The 22,566-nt window shown below is 40.0% G+C and overlaps 1 protein-coding gene and 2 long non-coding RNA genes across 3 annotated transcripts; 1 reads left to right on the top strand and 2 right to left on the bottom strand.

The window, feature by feature from the left end:
- Window positions 1–1,007: 1,007 nt before the first annotated feature.
- LOC140686073 (uncharacterized) lies at window positions 1,008–7,177 on the bottom strand. Its single transcript, XR_012059543.1, has 3 exons — window positions 7,025–7,177; window positions 2,294–2,389; window positions 1,008–1,676 (listed from the first exon to the last, which is right to left on the bottom strand). It is a non-coding gene; the product is annotated as an uncharacterized lncRNA (long non-coding RNA).
- A 6,920-nt stretch (window positions 7,178–14,097) lies between these two features.
- Window positions 14,098–15,879, bottom strand: LOC140686072 (uncharacterized). The gene is made up of 2 exons (XR_012059542.1): window positions 14,458–15,879; window positions 14,098–14,221 (listed from the first exon to the last, which is right to left on the bottom strand). It is a non-coding gene; the product is annotated as an uncharacterized lncRNA (long non-coding RNA).
- An 83-nt stretch (window positions 15,880–15,962) lies between these two features.
- TOB1 (transducer of ERBB2, 1) lies at window positions 15,963–20,008 on the top strand. The gene is made up of 2 exons (XM_031676316.2): window positions 15,963–16,278; window positions 18,095–20,008. The coding sequence occupies exon 2, from the start codon at window positions 18,234–18,236 to the stop codon at window positions 19,254–19,256; it is 1,023 nt and encodes a 340-aa protein (XP_031532176.1). The 5' UTR covers window positions 15,963–16,278; window positions 18,095–18,233; the 3' UTR covers window positions 19,257–20,008.
- Window positions 20,009–22,566: the final 2,558 nt, after the last annotated feature.

The following is a 22,566-nucleotide window of genomic DNA, read 5'->3' as shown; positions in this document are numbered from 1 at the left end:
CGACTCCTCCCTCTAGCCTCTACCCTTGGGGCTCAGGGTCCTGGGTGCTTCAGGGGCTCCCAGGCACCTAGAGAGGTGGTTGCCATGAGGAGTGACTTTCCCTCTTTCTACTACTCTAGCTCTGCTTTGTACATCTGGGGACAGGACCAGAAAAAGTGGTCTGTTGGAAATTGCCTGACAACTCCTTGTTACTTTATTTCCATCCAAAAGCTTACTATCTGGCACTTGGAGGTTCCCTGTGTTCAGAGGGAAGACGTGCAGGGAAGGAGGGATGGAAAAAGGAAGGGAGTCAGGAAAAGATGGCCTAACAACCTTCCCAGTTTTCCCCATCACCTGCAGAATAAAGGTCAAATCCTTTTTTGGTATGTGGAGCCCTTCCCAGGCTGAGCTCACCCACAATTGCAGCCTTATCTCTGCCTCTCCCTTCTCTGACCTTACAACCACAGTGGCATTTACATCAGGCTTCTGCAGGTTCTAAGTCTGCAATGTCCTTTTCCCTTCCCCGCCCTTCCCTTCCCTCGAAGTGATAGCCACCCTTCAAGGCCTCCTTCTGCTCTGTAATGCCTTCCCCACCTCCCAAACAAAGACAGTCTCAACAGGCCCCAACAGCAACTTTGGCCTTATCACAGTCTGTCTGGAGAGGCGGCAGGACCACACACTTATTTATTTATTTATTTATTTGGCGGGTAATTAGGTTTATTTAGTTAGTTATTTTAATGGAAGCACTGGGGATTGAACCCAGGACCTTGTGCATGCTAAGCATGTGCTCTACCACCGAGCTATACCCTCCCCCCTCACACTCATTCATTTACTCATTCATGCACTCATTCACTCATTCACTCAAGTGCTCACTGAGCACCTGTTTGAGTCAAGCTCATGCTTGTTTCCAAGGATACCGCAGGGAACAAAATAGACAGTTCCTACCCTTGTGGACCTTACAGTTTTACAGACAGCTAGTGAGTAAATAACTACATGGGAGTTGTGGGGGTAAGGAGCAGGGGGTTTGCTTTAATAGTGATGGTTGGGACAGCTTCCCCTGAAGAAGAGAAGCAACAGCTGAAAGCTAAGTAGAGGCTAATGAGGTCGGGGCCTGGGGAGGCGGGTGTGAGAGGCCCAGGCAGAAGGGCTCTGAGCAAAGTGGGAGAGAACTTGGCATATTTGAGAAAGTAAAAGAGGGCGGAGGAAGGTTGTGCAAGCTCTGGGCTGTGGCTGGATGGGCGGGCAGGAACCAGGTCCCCCAAGGGCCTTGTAGACTGCAGTGAGGGTTTTGGTCCTCTTCCTAAGAGACATGGGAGACGCTGTTGGGTTCACTCTGCTCTGGGTGGGGAGGATGGGAACATGTCCTCTTGGTATTTGTAAAGACGTATCATCCCTCAGCTGTGCTGAGGTTGACAATGGGGGCAGGGCTGAAGGCAAGAGGGCCAGCAGGACGCTGGTGCAGCGGTCCAGGGAAGAGCTGCACAGTGGGGGGCTTGGAGAGCGGTTGGATGGACTAGATGGGTTCCGTGGCAGGTGGCAATAGGGACGCGATGAGCAAAAAGGGGGTACTCAAGACGGCGCTCCAGTTTCTGACCTGGGATGTGTCTGTAGCCCCCACTAGCCTGGGGCTTAGTCTTGTGGCCCCTCGCAACCAGCACGGCATCTCACAAAGGGCTTGTGGAAGGGAACTCCAGATGCTGGGAACAAAAAGGCAAACTCTCTTTTAGGGATTATGTTAGGCATTAAATTGTAGCCAGACCATTTACAAAATTCTTGTAACAAATAGGTATTTGAAAATGCATAAAATTTGATCTCTTCCAAAGTGATAAATTAATGCTTTTGGAATGTAGGCAGATAGATGAGGCGTGAACATTCTGTTCTCATTTTTGCAAGTTAATAGTTTGAATTGAGGCTTCTGGAAACAAACACTATATAAAGAAGTAAGCCCCAAATATAAAGACAATTGAAGTGTATAAATCACATATAATATATAATGTCAAAATATATTTAATATATTATTTTTAATTGCAAAAGTAACTGCTTACTGTGAAAAATTCAAGCAATATATAAAGAATGGAATCTAAGTGAAGAGCCCCTTCACCCCACCCTATAGCTACCCTTCACTAAATATAACCACTTTTTCCTCTGCATCAAAGTATGTTTTCCACTTTCAATAAAGTGGAAATTATTTTTCTGAGGATTGCTTATCTTCCCAGTGTAAGATAGTCATATGGAAGCATGATTTAGGGTCACAGTCAAATCACAGGCTCTGGAGCCAGACCACTGGTGTTCAAATCCCAGCTCTGCCACTTACCAGCTGTGTGATCTTAGATGAATGACTTGTCCCACTGGGCCTCAGCTCCCTTATCTGTGAAGCAGCACAAATGATGCTGTGTTCCTCACAGGGTTTCTGTGGGGATTGAGTGGATGTAAACTACGGAGACCAATACCCGGTACGTTATCGGTTATAGACCCACCTCATCAACAGCTTTAAAATACATGATGTGTCAGAATGATTCAACTATCGTTAACTGATAGACACAAGTTACTTCCATTTTCTTTGCAATTCTAAGCTATAAGTATCTTTAAAGATATATCTTTCTCACACGTGTGTGCATTTTTTAACACCTTTATTGTGGTATAGTTCCTGTATAGTAAACTACATGTATTTCAGATGTACAATTTGATGAATTTTGATAGATGTACACACCCATGAAACCACCACCACAATCAAGTTAGCTAACATTTCCATCACTCCCCAAGAGGTGCAATTTTTGAATTCCCAATTTAAACCTTCCCATCCCCTTTAGCCCCTGGTAACCGTAAGTTTGTTCTCTGTGAATTTGTGTCTGTGAGTCTGTTTCTGTTTGGTAGATAAGTTCATTTGTGTCCTTTTTTTGGATTCCACATATAAGTGATATCATATGGCATTTTTCCTTCTCTTTCTGGCTTAACTTCACTTAGAATGGCATTCTTCAGGTCCATTTATGTTGCTGCAAATGGCATGATTTTATTCTTTTTTATGGCCGAGTAGTATTCCATTGTGTATATATATCACACCTTTTTTATCAAGTCATCCGTCAATGGACATTTGGGTTGTTTCTGTGTCTTGGCTACTGTAAATGGTGCTGCTATAAACATTGCAGTGCGTGTGTCTTTTTTTTTGAGGGGAGGAGGTAATTAGGTTTATTTATTTATTTTTAATGGAGGTACAGGGGATTGAATCCAGGGCCTGGTGCATGCTAAGCATGAGCTCTACTCCTAAGCTATACCCTCCTCACTGCATGTGTTTTTCTAAATTATATTTTTCTCTAGATACATGCCCAGGAATGGGATTGCTGGATCATATGGTAAGTCAGTTTTTAGTTTTTTAAGGAACCTCCATACTTTTCTTCATAGTGGCTGCACCAATTACATTCCAACCAACAGTGTAGGAGGGTTCCTTTTTCTCCACACCCTCTCCAACTTTAATTGTTTGTAGATGTTTTAATGCTGTCCATTCTGACTGGTGTGAAGTGACCACACATGTGCATTTTTGTTCTCACTACAAATAGCATCAATTTCACATCCATCTAACCAATTTGAATGCCTATTAGAGTGCCCTTTCCCTCACTCTTTGGTCGACACTAACAATTAGGAATTTTTAGGAAGTTCTAGCAAACCAGTGGACAAAATAAAATACCTCATTGTTTTCATTTTTGTTTTACATATAATAATATGGAATAATAAGTGAGATTGTGTCATTTTATCTGTTTATTAATAAGTTGTATTTTTTTTCTTCAGTGAATTGGTTCCATTTTACTGTAGTCAATTTCCAATGGGTTTATATATCTTTCAGTCGTTGATTTATAGAAGTTTTTTTATATATTACAATTGTTAATCTTTTGTTCTTTGCTTAAAGTGCAAATAATTTCTCTCAATTGGTCATTTCTCTTTTGATGTTGTTTATGATTTTTATAGTTATACCAAAGATTTTAATGTTTATCTGCTAAACTTTTTATGGAGAGATAAATCTGTTTATATGTAGTCTATCTGTTAACCTTTTCTTTATGGCTTTTAGGATTTGGGCCTTCTCCCCAACTCAAGATTTTATACAGGTTTGTATATTTGTTTCTTATTTATAGACTTTAAAAATGTTTTAATCTTTAAATCACTTGGAATTTTTGTGTATGATGTATTATAACTTCTTCCCCTTAAATTGAGAGCCAGTTGTCCCCATTTTATTTTCCTCCATAAATTATAATTGCCATCATTACTATAAACTAAATTCCTATTTAAATAGCATATCCTTCAGGACTCTGTTTTGTTTCCTTAACCATTTGGTTATTCCTACATCAGTACCACAGTTTTTATTATTAAATCTTTGATATCTTTGTTGTATGTCTTGAAATGTAAAAGGAGGTACTCCCTTCATCATTCTTCTATTTCAAAATGTTCTTGATGATTTTTGTATATTTATTCATCCAGATGGATTTTAATTAGTATATTCATAAAAAGTCCTGCAGGGAAGTCAATAGGGATTAATTTGAAGAATAACCAACATGCTTTTATTACTGAATCATTTCATCCAGGAATATAAACTGTTTCTCCATATTCAATATTTGTATGTCCTTCAATAAAGTTTCATAGTTTTCTTCACTATAAATACTGCATATTTTCGATAATGTGTTTCTAAGTGACTTATAGTTTTTTAATTAATGTAAATTACATTCTTTTTCTGTTATATTTCCTAATTTATTATAGCTGTTGTATAAGAAAGCTATTGATTTTTTTCCCCCAATGTTTATTTTCTAATTTACCACCTTGTTAAACTCTTTCATAGTCCACAATCATTTTTTTAAGGTGTTGGTCTTAGACGTTCTGGATAAATAATCATATCATTGGAAAACAATGCCATATTCTCTCTTCACATGTTGATGTATACCTCTCATTTCCTTTTCTCCTCTTATTACAATGACTAGGTTCTTCAGGTTGTTTAATAATAATGGTGGCACCAGCTCGGTTTGGCTCAATCCTGACTTTCAAGAAAATGCTTTTAATACTTTATCATTAAGTAATATTTGCCATAGGTTTCTGGTGGAGATTTTATCAAGTTAAGGATGTTTCCTTTCTACTTCACTTTTAAAAAGTTTGGTTTAGGAAAAAAAGAAGTTTTTTTTTTTCTGATGATGAAAAGATACTGGATTTTATCAAAGTCTTTTTAAAAAAAATTTTTGGTAGCCATTGAAATGATCATTCCCCCCTTCTTTGGTGTATCAATGTAGTGAATTGTATTAACAAATATCTTAATGTTGAATCATCCTTGTAGTACTTTTAATACAATGATTCAATTTGCTATTATTTCACTTCGAATTTTTAAAGTTTGTGTTCATAAGCAAATTTAGCCTTCAGTTTTCTTTTTTTGTTATTGTTCGGTGCTTGTCTGCTATGGTATCAGCCTCATGCCAGCTTCATGGCATGAGTCTGTTAGACCATAAAACCACTCCAGCCTCTTTTCTTTTTGTGAGTAGATCTTAACGTATTTTTTCTCCAGTTTTTTCCTACTGGTGATAAGGTTTGATAAGAGATAATTTATATTTTCCCTGAGAATTGTAAATTTAATCCAGATTTAATCCAGTTGTATATAATATTCTCTTAATTCTTTAATAACCTGTGTTTCTATAATCATGTTTTCTTCTTATTTCTAATATTGCCAGTTTGAGTCCTTTTCCCTTAAGCAGTCTTGTAAAATTTTTATCAATCGTCAGCTTTTGGTTTTAGACATCTGATGCTTATTTTTTATTTCATCAATTTCTGTTGTATCAGTCAAGAATGAATAACAATTCTTAAATTCTACTTTACTTAAGTCTATTTTGCTTCTCTTTTTCTAGCATCCTGAGTTGAATGCCTCAATAACTTCATTTCAGTTTTTCTTATGTCCTAATAAATGTGTTTAGGTTAATAAATTTTCCTCCAATTATCACTTTTTCTGCATTCTGTAGAATTCGGGATATAGTGTCCACATTGTCATCACTTTAATCTGTTTAAGATTAAATTTCCTATTTAACTACAAATTACATGAAATTTCAGTTTTGATTTCCTCTTTAATGTAAAAGCTATTTCAAAAAGTGCTTTTAAATTGCAAGGGAATAGATTTTTTGCTATATTTGTTGTTAATTTCTAGTGTTAATGTTCTACAGACAACTTAGGGCATAAACTTTCTTCTTCTGGAAATTTTCTTTGCGATATTACATAAGCAATTTAAAATTATTCCATGGACAGTTGAGAATAACTATCCTTGGAAAGTCCTACAAGAATACAGATATCTATTAAATCAAGCTTATTATCCAAACCTTTACTTTTCATCTAATTAATATATCAGTTTTTCCCTATGATTTAATTGTTCCCTTCAGGTTATTCTCTCAATTCTCAACTTCTGGAATTCCTACTTTGGTCAATATCAAAGCTCCTAGAGCTATTCTACATGATACTTAACATTTTTTCATATTAACCATCTTTAGAATAGAAGAACTTTAACTTTAGAATCCAAATGCCACAGAGCATGTGAAATCATCTGGTGATTCATTGTGTAAGTACTGACCAAATTAACCAAATTTAACCAAACAGGTTAAAAGAACAGCGTATATTGGGAAAAGCACATTGGGATGCAAATAATCAAAGAGCAGAATGCTGAATTTTACGAAACTTGAAAAGTCAGTTCAGCCAAATATTTAGTAAGCATCCTGTGAACGGCATAGGCACAGGGCAGTAGAACCTACCTCCCTGCTCTCCTGGCAACGCGGATCTCTCGGAGAGATAGGACAGGACACCCACCGATGCAAGATTGTTAAGTAACAAAAAAGGAAGCACACACTTTCATGCCACAATGAATGGCCTAGACAGTGAGAGCCACTGTAGTCCAGGGAATAGGGAGATGGGGGTTGTGGACACAAGATTGCCTATGTAGAAACCTGACCCCAACTGGTTTTAGCCAAAAAGAAACTTATTATTAGCTCATGAGTATCTGATACCTCTTAGGCACCACCTCAGTTTCTCTTGGCCTTACCTTCTCTCCTTCCAGCTGTCACTGCTGTGACCAGATCTGCACAGGCTCCAACTAACATCACACAATTTGACAGCTCCTCATCTCATACTGTGTCACTTGCCTCCTGTCCAGGGACCACCCAGTTGATACTGGGGTGCAAGACCCTTCCTTGGCCTCCAATGTCCAAAACCTGGAAATACGGGAGAATGAGGGTGCCATGATATGAATTTTTTGATCAGTGGGAAACAGCAAGCAGTGTAGCCATTCTTCACCCTTTTATTTCTCAGATGGGCTACCCTGGGATACTGTTTATGTCGCTTCTTGGGGGACTGGCCCATGGGATCCAAGACAATTGTTCTTCACAACAGCCGGCTCAGTAACGCAAAACTTGATTTGTTTTCCCTCCTCCCTGTCTTATTCCCCTTGTCCCTCACTCCTGCTCCCTGGGCTTTCATTCCCAATTAAAGTGGTAGCACAAAGCCCTGCAATTTAGGGGAACTCATGCTTAGACATCCTGTAGTTGAAAGGTAGAGGTGATACAGGGGCTCAAAGGCTGTTTCCAAGACCTGATTTTTCTCCATGTTTTGCCTAGGCTAGTTGTATTCTCTGGCAGCTCTCTCCTGCTAGTACTAAGATGGCCCCAGAAGACTCACATATGAGCCTTTCAGGCACCTATTTCATGGGAAAGAGTACTTGTCTCCAAAACCTCAAACAGAAGTACCAGAACTGAGAGTTATTGGCTCTGATTGGCCTAACGAGTCAGTGGCCATCCTTGAACCCTTCTCAGTGGCCAGGAGAATGCCATGTTCTAGTTGTCTTCAGCCTAGACTGCAGGGCCAAAAGGAAATACATGGATCATGGACAGAGAGTGGGAGAGGGATGGATGCTCAAACAAAACTCTGTGCTGAAGGAAGGTGAGTGGACATTGTTTAAAGTAACAACAAATACCCAGCACAGGAAAGGTGGAGGTAGAAGAAACCAACCTTCCTGGAGCCCCAGTAGAATTCTCCACAGAAAGTTTTTAGGTTTATCAGAAACCAAAAGATTTTGGCTTATACTCTGCCATAGAACTCTTTTGTTCCAAAGTGGATAGAAATATTGGACTACAGGCAGGGTCTATTTCCTCCCTAAAAGACAAAATATTTTACCTTCAGAAGAGCCAAAAAATTGAAGAATACCCCACTGAGTGATAAAAGCAATTGCATACACAGTAACAAGGTGACTCCTGAATGCCAAGCCCTGCACTAGGCTTTCAGATACAGAGCTAAGTAAGACATGTTCCAAACAAGATTCCAGTAACGTCCTTTCCCAGCTGGAAAAAGTCACTCAGTATCTTCCCATCTACTAAAGGCCAAAATCTCAATTTCTTAACACAAGACCTTTGGTAATGTCTTCTGCCCACTCAGCTTCCTCTCACTTTCTGAACCCATACACCAGCCAGTCGGAACCACTTATCCTTTCTCAAATATTCTGTGTTGTTTCTTTGGATTAGGCAACTGTGCATAGCAAAGCTATCAATCAATCTATATGATTGACTACAAGGCACGATGGAACTCATGTGCAAAGATACAAAAAAGCGTACGACAAGATGCCTGCCCTAAAAAAGCTTGGAATTAATCCAATATAGGAGAACCACAGAAACTTAGGTAACCTAAGAATTAAAGAACACCAAAGCATGAGATTCTGAGAGACATTTTGAAGGTTGGGGACGTTATTTATGAGAAAAGAGGGTGTTAATAATACTTGTTTATAGTTTAAAAGTAATTTCACTTATTTTCTCACTTGAGCTGAATCAAATTCTCATCAATTATAAGAAGCAAACAAAGGAAGAGGAGGAGGGGAAGAAGTGAGAGGTCAGGAGAGGAGTGGGGAGGGGACAGGGATGGAGGAAGGAAGCAAGAAAACATGAACATCTATGTAGGGTTTTACAGTGCACAAAGAAGTTTGACAAGCATCATCTCATTTGGTTCTCACAGCTCAGAGGGTAATTATTGCATCTATTTATTACATGAGGGCTAAGATTCAACTAATATCTGGCAGAGCAGGACTCAAATACATATCCTCTGGTTTCATGTTCATAATTTTTCCACTATGCTGAACGACAGCTGACATAGTTAAGAAATCGGAGCCATGGTGGATACGTCCTATGTCAATACAAGAACATGCAGAGTCCAAACGGAATGTTTCAAGGAGTTACCAGTAAACAGTATGAAAAGTGGCAGAAAGATCAAGGAGAAAGAGCCCTGAGGAAAGATGACTTGAGCTGTTTTGTTTTGACATTTTTTCAAAAAAAACATTCATTGGTAATCTTTGAGTCAGGCTGAATGTTAAAAAGTTAAATAATAGACTGGAAATCAAGGTTACAGGCATCAAAATCATGTGTTTAAAACATCTGAGCAAGTTCTAGAGTGAAATTTAAGATCAGAATCATGTTCAGCCACATATTTGGCACATAATACACAAGATGCTCACACAAATTGAAGAGAAAAACACAAAGATCTCTCTCTAATAGAAACATGGAGAAAAGGCATGGCTAGAAAATTGATTGAAAGAGTAATACAAGGAGCTGATAAACATAGAAAAATATGTTTATCCTACATATATATTCAAAGAAATGCAAATTAAAACAAGGAGATAACATTTTACTTATCAAATTATCCAAGAATAGAAAAAAATGTAGTGAGACAGACATGATTATACACTGGGAATATTAAGTAATACAGTCTTTCAGGAAAGTGGATCATTATGTATTATGCATTAAAAAAAAAAAAACCCTTCTCTCTGACCCAGTAAATTCACTTATAGAACTATCCCAATAAAATAATCAAGGATGCAAAGACTTATATATAGAAATGTTTGGTTAAATGATTGTTTTTCAATACAAAAAAAAAAATCTCACTACTTGCTGAGCAATGATTAAAGAAATTATTCGAAATCATAGAATGCAGTCACTAACAATGATGATTATGACAATACTTTAGTGTCCGGGGACAACAGGCACAATATAATGCTAAGTGAACTGCAGATGCAAAACTGCATATGCAGCAGAATCTCATTCAAAAAGAAATGCAGCAGGATGCTTTCAATGGCTTACCACTGTGTGGTAACATTAAAAATGATTCCTATTTTCTTTATATCTATTTTCCAAATTTTCTACAATGAGCATCTCCAGGTTTAATAATAATAAAGAAGTCCAACATTTTAGACTTGAAGATATCTTGTTTTTAAGGATTAAGTTCAGATTTCCTTAAAAGGTGTTAAGTTAGTATTTTCATTCAGAATTATGCTCAGATGTAATGGTTTAATATGGTTTTTAAAAAGTAAATCTAACCTAGGTAGTTACTAGGTTTAGTCAGAGCCCTTATCTCTATGTTTATCTTGAGTTCTCTTCATGGTTATTAGAAGGCTGCTGTAGCTCCTGCATCAGACCCATGTTAAGGCAGGGAAAAGGTGGAAGTGTCCTAGAGGTGATTTTTAAAAAAATGATCTCAAATTCTCTGACATTCCTCCCTTGAGAGATGAGGGTCTATAGGCTTTCTTCTTAAATCTAGGCAGGCTTATGATTACTTCCACCAATAGACTATGGCAAAATTGGTGCTTTATGACTTCTGAGGCTGGTTCATAAAAGGCCATACAGCATCAACGTGGCTCCCTTAGAATGTTCACTCTCCAGAAATGTCCTCCTGGGATGCTTCCTCTCAGATCCAGCTGCCACACAGTGAGAAGCCCAAGCCACAGGGAGAGTTCAGAGGCCATATGTAGAAGCCCCAATCAGCAACACCAACTGAGCCTAGCCTTTGGGTCATCCCAGCCCAAGTGCTAGACATGTAAGCGAAGAAGCTTCCAGATCCACGCTATCCAACTCAGGATGGTGGCTATACCACACAGAACAGATAAAGTATCTTTCTATCACTGGAAAAAGTTCTACTAGAAAAAATCTGCTCCAGATTATTATTATTGTTTGAGACTTGCCAGCTGAAGTTTCAGACATTGTGGAGCAGAGGCAAGCCATCCCCCTGTGCCCTGTCAGAATTTCCCGACCTAAAGGATCCAAGAGCACAGTAAAATAGGTATTTTATTCCACCAAGCTTTGGATAGTTTGTTATGCAGCAGTAGTAACTGGAATAAGCTCCTTTGAAAAGCAAAGCAAAGCTTGCTCAGAAACCATACCAGCTGGTTCTTGTTTATGACTCATTGGCACAACAGTGTCACAATGTCAACCCTGCAATGTAGGCTGGGAAGATACCTGTTTAGCTCTATGGCCTCTTTAGTCAGGCGGACTAGGGGAACAGAATAGGGCATGGGAAATGGGTGAACTAGCAACAGTGTCTGCTACAATTGTGTGTGCGTGTGTGCATGTGTATCTAGAACTGCAGGACCATGTTATCTATTTTATATATATTTATATCTATCTATCTATCTATCTATCTATCTATCTATCTATCTATCTATCTATCTAAAATTCTATTTTAAGCAGAGCTGCATAATAACAGATGCAATCTATGGTTTAAATTTATGTATCACTACAATAGGGTATTTTCAATTTTCCTTACAAAGTAGGCAATGGATGAAATCTAGAATTCATATATTTAAAGCAATAACACTAACTCACAGACTTTAAATATTTATCATTTTTTATTTTGGGGGGAGGTTATTGGGTTTTCATTTATTTACTTTGTTTTGGATAGAGGTACTAGGGATTGAACCCAGGACCTCGTGCTTGCTAGGCATGCGCTCTACCACTGAGCTATACCCTCCCCTGCAGAGACTTCAATAAATGTTCTTTGTACTTAGAGTGTGGTGAATACTGTATCATTCCTAGAATTTGCAACTATAATCTCTAGCTCAGATCAAAATCCTCATCCTTGGCTAATGGAAAGAAATTTCAAGATTTTGTTTGGATTTTTGTTCATCAAGATCATAAGGAGTAAGCAAGTTATAAGAAGACATTCTAGGCTTTCACCGGTGTGGCCCACAGTTGTCTATGGCAGTGTAACTATTAAACTTTCCCTTGTTCTTAAACTTTAATACACCAGAAATTGACACAACATTGTAAACTGACTATACTTCATTAAAAATATATATTAAAAAGAAAAAAACTTAAAAAAAAAGAAGAAAATATTCTATCAGATCAAATTGCTTCAGTGGATTGCCTGTTCCAAAGATAAATGGGTTTGTTCAGTGTTATCCAGTTATCTTGCAATTACAAATGTCTGTACTCCCAACTCTTGGAAAATGTATGACCCTCCTCTACTAATCCATATGAGAAGCAGCAGGAAACTACACTAAAGGTTTCCTCAGTCCTAACAGCATGCCTTCTTTTGAGAAAGGTTTAGGAAAGAATTGGTATACTTGTTTTTTTTTTTTTTAAAGACCTGTCAGTCTGTTTTTCTTTTAAATTTTTTTTGGGGGGTATGTAATTAGGTTTATTTATTAATTTAATGGAGGTACTGGGGATTGAACCCAGGACCTCATGCACATGCATTCTACCACCAAACTATACCCCACCCATGGTTTTTAATAACTCAATGCTTAGTTTATAATTGTTTCTTTTTAACAGTTTTTAAAATGTGCATGCTATGGTTTATGTTGCATGACTGTCTAAAAGAAATGAATAACCATAATGGTATGAATAACATTAATTTGTATGTTGCCTAATTTTCAAATAAAGGTAAAAGGTTGATTCCCTAGAATTGAAATAAGCCTTAGCAAATACACACTGTGTGGTAATGATTCTTCCATAATCCTGTCTCAATTTACAAGGAAATAGGATGAGAATTAGAAAGTTTAGGACACATCTCCCCCAGAAATCCAGGTGAGGTCTGTGTGTGTTTATATGGGTGAATAATGTAAAAATTCAGGACACGTTCAAGAACTGTGTTTTCCCATGATATTGGAACTTATTCATTTACCAATCATTACCTTCATTGTAAGGCACTGCCCTAGAAACTGTGTGGAATGGGAGGACTTGAAAGGCAAGGACTGTGATTTTCAGTGACTATCACCTGCCCAGAAAGAGAAATATCTGTTGATCAAGATAACACCTGAAGCTTAATATCAATCCTCAGTACCTCCTCTGAAAATGAATAAACAAATCTAATTACCTGCCTCCCACCCCCACCAAAAAAATATTTTAAAAAACCCAAAGTAAATGTTAAATAGCAATAAGTCATATGAAGTGTCCTTTAAAGAGCAAAACTTGAATAACAGGAATTTTATACCTTGTGACCAGCAATGTTGGAAGGATATGAATCTGGTTTTCTTTTTATTTGCGATCTATATATGAAAAGAACTAAATTATTTACTTTAGGGGCATTGAGCTTTAAATGTGGAATTTTTTTAATTAAAAGAATTGTTGGAGATAACTGAATCTAACCCTATGTATAGATGAGCTAAAAGTTGATAGAAACAGGTGAAATTCAGATTTCCCAAGACCTGCTCTTCAGTTTTCCAGTATGTTATGGGTCCTCATTGTGTATGTGTGTGTTTATATTTGGTTTGAAGCCCTCTCACACCCTTGGGCTGAGCAACAATAACCCATTAAATGCTCGGTATCCAAATTTCTGTTTTAAAAATTCTATTTACTGCTACTAATATTTAATCAACACCTATGAGATGACAGCTCTCAGATTTTAAACCTGAGATTATAGATTGGGGGCATTCAGAAAAAGAATTTGTGCCCTCCCTTTAAAGAATTCTTGAAAAGTATAGATAAGCTTGACAGAATTACAATTCATCTATCTTTAGTTAAGACATATTAATCTCAGCCAAGCATAATATGATCCTCTAATTATAGTGATATATTTTCCAAATTACAATCAAGACACATGGCCTGATTCACGGTCCTGCAATTCTGAATGTTTGGCACAGAATATTATTTACTTAATAGTAAGAGAAATTATTCTCTGGATCACACAAAAAATCGTGTTTCTCTGGGTAAACCATTCCCCAAATATCCTATATCCTTGCAATTTCTGTGCTCAAATAATTATAAAATTAAAAATAACTCATTTCTTAAAAACAAATGAAATTAATCTTCATTATAGAAAACAAAAAACACAATGAGCAAAAAGAGGACAACAGAACAAAATAATATAAAAAAATTTTATGAAGGGGCATTTTAATTTAAAATGCTTCAATACTTTCACAACCAAATCTCACTCTTCCTTTACAACCGAAAAACCAGAACTTAGAGTCATTGAGTAAAACTTCTGTGTCCTTAAAAAAACAAACAAAAAAACGCTGCCTGAGTTTTAGGAATCTGTACTATAAACAAGAAATCGGTCACCTGACCACTCCCACCCTCAGCCTATTTCACAAACTCATCTTCCCTCCCTCTCTCACACACTTCGGGACTTTAGAAATATCCTTCTTCAGTTCGGTTCCTTCTAAAGGGGGAGGAAGGGAGAGCGAGTCAGGTTGGAGGGGAAAAAAAAGCTACGAGATTTTCGCACCCATGAAGCGGGTTTGTGCCCAAGGAGCACAGCTGGTCTACAGAGCCGTCTCCTCAGATACCCCCTTCCTCGGTGAATTGCGGTTTAACATCCTTATAACAAGTTGAGAACGCAGGCCCCTCCGTTTTGAGGGGAAGGCGGCGCCCCAACTGGTGTTTTTCCAGGAAGCACTCCTTGAGTGCGGAGGAGAGGGGAGAGGGGAAGGCCAGGCAGTCGGCGTTTCATTCATTGCTCCTCTCTCTCCCTCTCCTACCTTTCCCTCCCCCTAGACTTTCTCTCCGCGTTTCCCTCTGAGAGTTTGACGTCGGTCTCCTGGATACCAGGAAGCCAATCACCTGGTTGCTAAGGGAGAAGCGTGGCCAATCAGGCGTCGTTGCTACCTGTGAGTAATATTTTTAGCCTGAGACTGACATTGGGTTCCACTCCCAATGTAACTTCGTGTATTTCTCTGCCGCAGGTTGTGAAAAAGGGTGCTTACCCGCCTCCTCTGAGTCTCTTTCCCCACTCCCTATTTACTCGCCTATATTTCAATTGAACATTGTCTTAAATGTACAATACAGCAAGGCACGGTGTTTATTATGTGTATGTTAAAGTAGGCACCTGAAACACACACATGCATATTCATATTGAGTTACATACGCAGTTTGGCATGGAGGCCTGAACGGGGACATTCGGAATAAAACATGATTCTTCTTAACGTCTTAAGCCACCCCTAGGTCCGAGATGATGCCGGGTCGCACGGGGAGGTCTGATGTGGGATGCGGAGGCAGTTAAACTGTCACCTGGGAGGGAGGTGTGGCCAGGTGGTCTCCCTTCCCCACCCCCAGCCTGGCATGGCAGCTTTGGTTCTGCAGTTGCCTCTCTCCCGATGGCAGTTGGCCTAGGCCCTTGAGGTGATTAATATTCAATTAATCGGGTGCACGAGTCCCTGTCACAGTTCGCCCTTTTTCTAGGCTCTCCTGGGCACACTGGAGGCCGACTCGGTAGGTCGTTCACGAGTGGGAATTTCCTCGGCCACAATCCCACGCCGGTGGGGCACTCTTTTGTAAACTCTCCCCTCCCTCTCGGAGCCCTGGGCTCTCCTCCCAGTTCTCCCCCGCCGCTTTCTCCCCAGCCAGCTTTGCTCCCGGCCCCTCTCCCGGGAGCTCTCCGCCTCGATGGAGTCAGCCGCCCCAACCCACCTCTGTCGCCCTCACCGGCGCGTCTCTCCCCCAATCCCTATCCAAAATTTTCTGTTAACCCGCCCACAGTGACTCCAGGTCGTCGGTTCACTGGCCATCCTGGAGCCCGAGGGGTGTGGCCGTGACCACCCGGCCCTCCACCTCCCGTCAGGACATGGGCAGGCAGGACTTGGCCAATGGCGTCCGGGGGCAGGGCAGGGGCGGAGCCAGTCGGAGAGGGTCCGGGTGCGGTGTGGGAGGGCGGGGAATGGTGACGGCGCCTGGAGCTGTGTGACGCGGGGCGGGCGCGCGCGCCCCTACGGGAGGGGAATGGGGGCAGGGAGGAGAATATAAAACGAGAGGCGGGGAGCGCGCCGCGGCAGAAGGGGCAAAGCTCTGGCCCGGCGTGGAGTGGGCACATTACGGGGTCGCTGGGCTGGGCACCGGGCTGTGTGGAAAAGAGAGCGCGCTCGCCTGACCCCGTCCTCGCCACCCGAGCCAGAAGGGGCGAGCTCCTCAGGCCTTCGTCCTCCACAACCTCCGCGCGGCGGCGTCGACGTGCACTCGGACCGGCCCGCTCGCCGCCGCCGACCCTCCAGTGTCCCCGCCCTGCTGCTCCTTCTCCTCCGCCCAGCCGCGGGGTCTGTGGTGGAAGCAGCCCGTAAGTATTGAGGGGCGGCGGGCGGGGTTAGGAGGAGGAGGGGCTGCGGCGGCGTCGAGTGTCGGCCCCCGGAGGTTGGGACCGCGGCGTCGCGGCCTGGGCTCGGAGGGGAGCGGCTTCTGACACCCGGCCGGAGGAGGCTCCGAGGGGCCCCGGCGCGCCTGGGAACCGGAGGCGGGGCCCGCCGGTGCGTCGGGCTCGGCCGGGCAGGGTGACTGGGGAAGGACGGCTCGAGGCTAGCTGACCGAATTTGGGGGTTGGGGCGACCGGGAGTAGCGGCAAGCTCGAGGGGAACGCTGGGGTCCGGGAGGCCGGTGGCTCCGGGCCCGAAAATGGTGCGGGGGAACCCGTGCTCTCCCGTCTCTGGCCGGGTCCCAGGAGCCTTGGGGGGGCGGGGAGCGGCGGGTCAGGTTACGGCGGGGGGAGGGGAGCGGCTGACCCGGTGCGGCGGACGCCCCGCGGGCCCCCGGGCCCCCGGGCCCCGAGTGGTCGCTTTTCCATTTCTCGTGGCCGCCTTCTCCTTGGAGGAGGTGACTTGTACTCTCTTCCTCCTCCTCTTGCTGCTGCTCCTGTAGCGCTTGGGCTCCGAGGGCTGTGAGCAGAAATCTAATGAGACCCAACTGGCTGTTTATGTAATTCTTCACGCTCCTATCTTAAGGCGTTGCTTTGAAACTACCTTCTGCCGAGCCTGAATTTCGCTTGGCTGCACCTTCAAGCAGTTTGGCTTAATTAGCTGCCTTTGCCAGCACTCAGGCTTTTGGCTTGGAAAGTGTTTATAGTTTGGCGACAGCCAGGTATTCTTTTCCCTTTGTCACCATGAATGTGGAAAATGGAACAAATAGATTAATACCAACCTGATTTTTAAATGTCCTTTTAAATCAGCCTCAGTGTACACATAGATCCCCTTTGCAAATATCTTCTGTTTGCCCTTGATCTTTTCTTATCCCCACCCAGTGCTGATCCAGCAAACGTTTAAAGGTCGACCTTACCGTACATGCCTCTCCGGCTGTCTCTTATGAGGGAGGGAGGTGGTTTTGAAAATCAGGATAAAACTCAGAAACACTGCCCTTTAAACAGAATAATCAATAGAATTTTAAAGTTAATTCTTTTGTTATACTTGGTGCTCAGGAGGTATTTTCATATTTAGAAAAAATGCACATTGAAAAGAAAAGCACAGGGAAGCTCGGTTATTACATTTTGTGCTCTTCGTATATTTAAAACGGCAACTATATAGAATAATTTGGTTCATGATTATCGTTCACTAGGATGGCAATTCATTCAGTATTTAAGTACCTTTAATTTTAGTGTAATGTACTTTGAAAATTAAAATTTTCTTCTCAAATTTCGAAATGTTTAACAATAAAGTAGATTTAAGCAGTATATATACAAAATGAGCCGAAATACAGAATTCACTTCTCAGTCGGTGAATAAGACCAACTTATAAAACTAGCTTATACATGTGTGGATAATGAGTAGTTTCCAGTAAATATTTTTGTAAGAATTGAGGGAAGAAAAAAAGGAATACTCTGTATATTCTGGAAATATTTTTCCTATTTAGAACTCTAACAGGAAACAAAGTAAAAGAGTTTTCTTTTAGTTGTTTTAACTGTAAATCCTAAGTTTTCCCTTGAGATTTTGATCTTCAATAAATAATTTTCCATTGTATGTTCGTTTATTTTGTGCTGATTGTATTTTTCAGACTTTCTAGCCTATTAGACTTTTTCAAAAATGAAATTAATCTGGGGGTAAAAACAAAGTTTTGAGACTTTCATTTATCTTATTTGGACATGTTTGCTTTTTTTTTTTTTCCTTTAAGGAACAAGACCACTCAACGTGAAGGATATCTACTAATACCAGCACTTTGAATGAAAATTTGTTTCTCTGCCACAAACTGAACACTTTTGTGTGTGTCTAGGGGAATTGAAACACAAACCTAATTTTGTGGCATAGCAGCTATGCAGCTTGAAATCCAAGTAGCACTAAATTTTATTATTTCATATCTGTACAATAAGCTTCCCAGGAGACGTGTCAACATTTTTGGTGAAGAGCTTGAAAGACTTCTTAAGAAGAAATATGAAGGGCACTGGTATCCTGAAAAGCCATACAAAGGATCAGGGTTTAGATGTATACACATAGGGGAAAAAGTGGACCCAGTGATTGAACAAGCATCCAAAGAGAGTGGTTTGGACATTGATGATGTTCGTGGCAATCTGCCGCAGGATCTTAGTGTTTGGATCGACCCATTTGAGGTTTCCTACCAAATTGGTGAAAAGGGACCAGTGAAAGTGCTTTATGTGGATGATAATAATGAAAATGGATGTGAGTTGGATAAGGAGATCAAAAACAGCTTTAACCCAGAGGCCCAGGTTTTTATGCCCATAAGTGACCCAGCCTCCTCCGTGTCCAGCTCTCCATCGCCTCCCTTTGGTCACTCTGCTGCTGTAAGCCCTACCTTCATGCCCCGGTCCACTCAGCCTTTAACCTTTACCACTGCCACTTTTGCTGCCACCAAGTTCGGCTCTACCAAAATGAAGAATAGTGGCCGCAGCAAGGTTGCACGCACTTCTCCTGTCAACCTCGGCTTGAACGTGAATGACCTCTTGAAGCAGAAAGCCATCTCCTCCTCAGTGCACTCTCTGTATGGGCTTGGCCTGGGTAGCCAGCAGTCGCTGCAGCCACAGCAGCAGCCCTCCCGGCCACCGCCGCCTCCACCGCCGCTGCAGCAGAAAACCTCTGCTCTTTCTCCCAACGCCAAGGAGTTTGTTTTTCCTAACATGCAGGGTCAAGGTAGTAGTACCAGTGGAATGTTCCCAGGCGACAGCCCCCTTAACCTCAGTCCTCTCCAGTACAGTAATGCCTTTGATGTGTTTGCGGCCTATGGAGGCCTCAACGAGAAGTCTTTTGTGGATGGCTTGAATTTTAGCTTAAATAACATGCAGTATTCTAACCAGCAATTCCAGCCTGTTATGGCTAACTAAAAAAAGAGAAAGATGTACCGTACCAGTTAAAATGCTCGGGCCCAAGGGGGATTTTTTTTTTTAAAATAACCTCCTTGAGATTTTTTTTAAAGCTTATAGTCAGGATACATTCAAGCTTGGTTACAAAAATAAAACATGCATCATTTTTCATTGCCAACCAAGCACAAAGTTATTTTATACTGACTGTATATTTTAAAGTATACTCTCAGATATGGCCTCTTACAGTATTTAAGATATAGCAAGGACATGGCTGATTTTTTTAAATAAAAAATTGGCACTAATAAGTGGGTTTATTGGTCTTTTCTAATTGTATAATTTAATTTAGTACAAAGTTTGTAAAATATCAGAGGATATATATATTGTTTCTACGACATGGTATTGCATTTATATCTTTTTACTACAGTGATCTGTGACAGCAGCAGCTTCATGTTGTATTTTTTTTACTGAAATTGTAAAATATCCATCTTAAAGACATCAACTATTCTAAAAATTGTGTACAGGATATTCCTTTAGTGGTGGAATTAAAATGTACGAATATTTGCTTTTTCAAAAAAATGTATTTTCTGTTAAAGGTTTAAAGATTTTTGCTATATATTATGGAAGAAAATGTAATCGTAAATATTAATTTTGTACCTATATTGTGCAATACTTGAAAAAACGGTATAAAAGTATTTTGAGTCAGTGTCTTACATGTTAAGAGGGACTGAAATAGTTTATATTAAGTTTGTATTAAAATTCTTTAAAATTAAAAATGTTTATGGTGGTCTTTGTTTTTAAGCCTTTGCCAAAGATCTAATTTGAGAATTGTAAATGCTGATAGGCAGAAAGTTCGGACTCACTGAATCAGAAAATAATAGAAAGCAGTGCACAGATAGTACTTTGCCATATAAAAACTTGTCCTATCAAAACTCCTTAGCCTGACCAATGCTTGGGATGGCTTTATTGTTTTTAGCAACTCTCTTCAATCCTCATCTTGTCTCCCCATGATAGGGGCGGTATGCTAAGGCTAGTCAACTCTTATTTTATAGCAAGTTTTAAAATGTGGTAGCATGTTGACATCTAAGACAGAGTGAGGTGTTGAAATGAAATTCACTCATGTAAACTGAGAGCATTTATTTGAAAGGTACATGGAGAGAAAGACCATTAGATCAGTTTCCTGTTTCTGTGTGGGAGATGAATAGCTCAGAAAACTTGCCTGGACAAAGCAGCTGATCTAACTATTTAAAAAGAAGATTTAGGTCTGTTTTTACTAATCCTTACACTTGTTTAGTCATTGTATGTAACGAGAATTTGATTAAAATCAATTCAAGATTAGTTGGACCGGTTGCTAAATGTTACTATTTGTGTGCATCTTCCCAGCAAAAAAAAGTTTACATACCGTTTTTCAGTTGGTTTTGTCTTTGCAAGTGGATAGCCAACCTGCTGGTTTGGGGCATTCAAAGATTAGTCATCTAATAATATATAATGTGTCCAATTGTAGTGGGTCGTTAAGGATAGAAATTTTTGAAAAATGAGTTGGAAGGGAGAGACACTAGTTTTAAAAGTAAAATAATCATTACACTTTTAAACGTCTGTTGATAACATTGACATAGTATTGGGGAGAAAGTTGTCTTAAACTGTAAGAAAAAACAACTTTCTCTGTACTCTTGTAGTAAGAAACCACTGGGTTATTTGTGAAATAAATTTGGTCTCAAATGGGTTTTTTGGACACTAGTGTACAAAAGCCTTTTGTCTGTACCCATGCAGTTTAGAGCAATAAAAAGTTTAAAGGAAACAAGCACTGGAAGTAACAGAGCTAAGCTGTTCTGTCAGCTCCATGGTGAGGCCTTTGTCCTTTAGTGGACAGAATGAGGTTATGAAGAAGTATTGGGGTAGTGACTGGAAGAGACTGGTCTGTGTGTGCTATCAATTACATGCTTTTGTGATCACAAAGTTCGAAAAGCTGTAAGAGAACCATCAGAATAATGATTTTAAGCACTAGTTTCTGCCGGAGATTTGGGTGAAGTTATCACAGGCTTAACTTTGGGAGAAAACTGCCTTTTTGTAAATAAAGTCTCAAGTAAACATACTTTTCCTGAAAATCAAAATTAGGCAACTGGCTAATAGCTACACAATAGAATTTGTAACAATCTAAAACTGTAATAATTCAGATTTTAAATAATTAAGCTTAATGTAAGTATGAATATCTTTCAAATCTTAGGGATGTGTGTGCAAAAAAAAAAATCTTAGGGAAATTTCATATTGGTACATACGTTAGTTTGGTGCCTGAAAAAAATTTAACTCAATTTTATCTTGATTGGTTTCAAGAAAATTAGTTGATTTAAAGTTGATTTGAGGTTGATATCCTTGAGGACTTTATTGTTTTTCATTTTTTTTAAGAATGAACAAAGGCTCTGTTTTCGTGCCTTTTTTGCTCATTAGGAATGGAAATTTTTTAAAGGTGCTTTTGTCTAACACACCTTAGAAAATCTTAGAGAAGCTTACATCTTAGTCCCAAATCTTTCTCCCTCATTGTGCCATCACACTTTTGACCCTCTGTGTAGAGATTTTTGGTTGACTGATGAGTTAATTACCTTAATAGGTCTTACCCATCTTTGTGTCTTCTACAACTAAGGATACTGTAGCAGCCTCTGAATGGCCCTATCCTAGTGTCCAAAATGCTGCTTTACAGAGTGCATAGCTCAATGATAAGTGAAGAAGATGATGCCAAAAATAGCTCTCTGGGTTTAGAATATTCCTTTCCTGCCCATCTTTTCTAAAATCAAGTGTATTGTTAAATCTCCTTTGAATAGCTTTAACCTATATTAGATGGCAAATGCAGGCCTTTGGTCAAAATGCTCCCTTTAAGATAACAACAAGCTTTATTTACTGTGATTAACTTCTTAGCTTTTGAAAGTGAAACTAAAGATTCCCTGAGTTTAAAGTGTTTTTCTAATGTGTATTGGTATTAATTTCATTTTCATATAGATGTCTTACGTACCTGCATTTTAATTGAGAGATTGAATCTTAACGAATCTTCAGGACTTAGGTTATTTTTAAATTTAAGAATTTGTGTAACATACAGAGAAAATAAAGTATGGTTGAGCCTTGAACAGCACAGGGATTAGGGGAGCTGACCCCTCACTCAGCAAGAAATCCACATGTAACTTAGAGCGCCCTCCATGCCTGTGGTTCTTCACCGGGGGCTCAACCAACTGCAGATCATGCAGTAGTGTAGTATTTGCTATTGAAAAAAATCCACATATAAGTGGACCCACACAATTTAAGCCCGTGTTGTCTGAGGGTCAACTGTACCTCTCTTTGCACATAC

Source organism: Vicugna pacos, chromosome 16, assembly GCF_048564905.1.
Source record: "Vicugna pacos chromosome 16, VicPac4, whole genome shotgun sequence".
Classification (NCBI taxonomy): Eukaryota; Metazoa; Chordata; class Mammalia; order Artiodactyla; family Camelidae; genus Vicugna; species Vicugna pacos.
This window is presented reverse-complemented; position numbering and strand designations above follow the sequence as displayed.

Excerpts from the sequence above, each read along its gene's own strand:
- TOB1 (XM_031676316.2), top strand. The coding sequence starts at position 18,234 with ATGCAGCTTGAAATCCAAGTAGCACTAAATTTTATTATTTCATATCTG.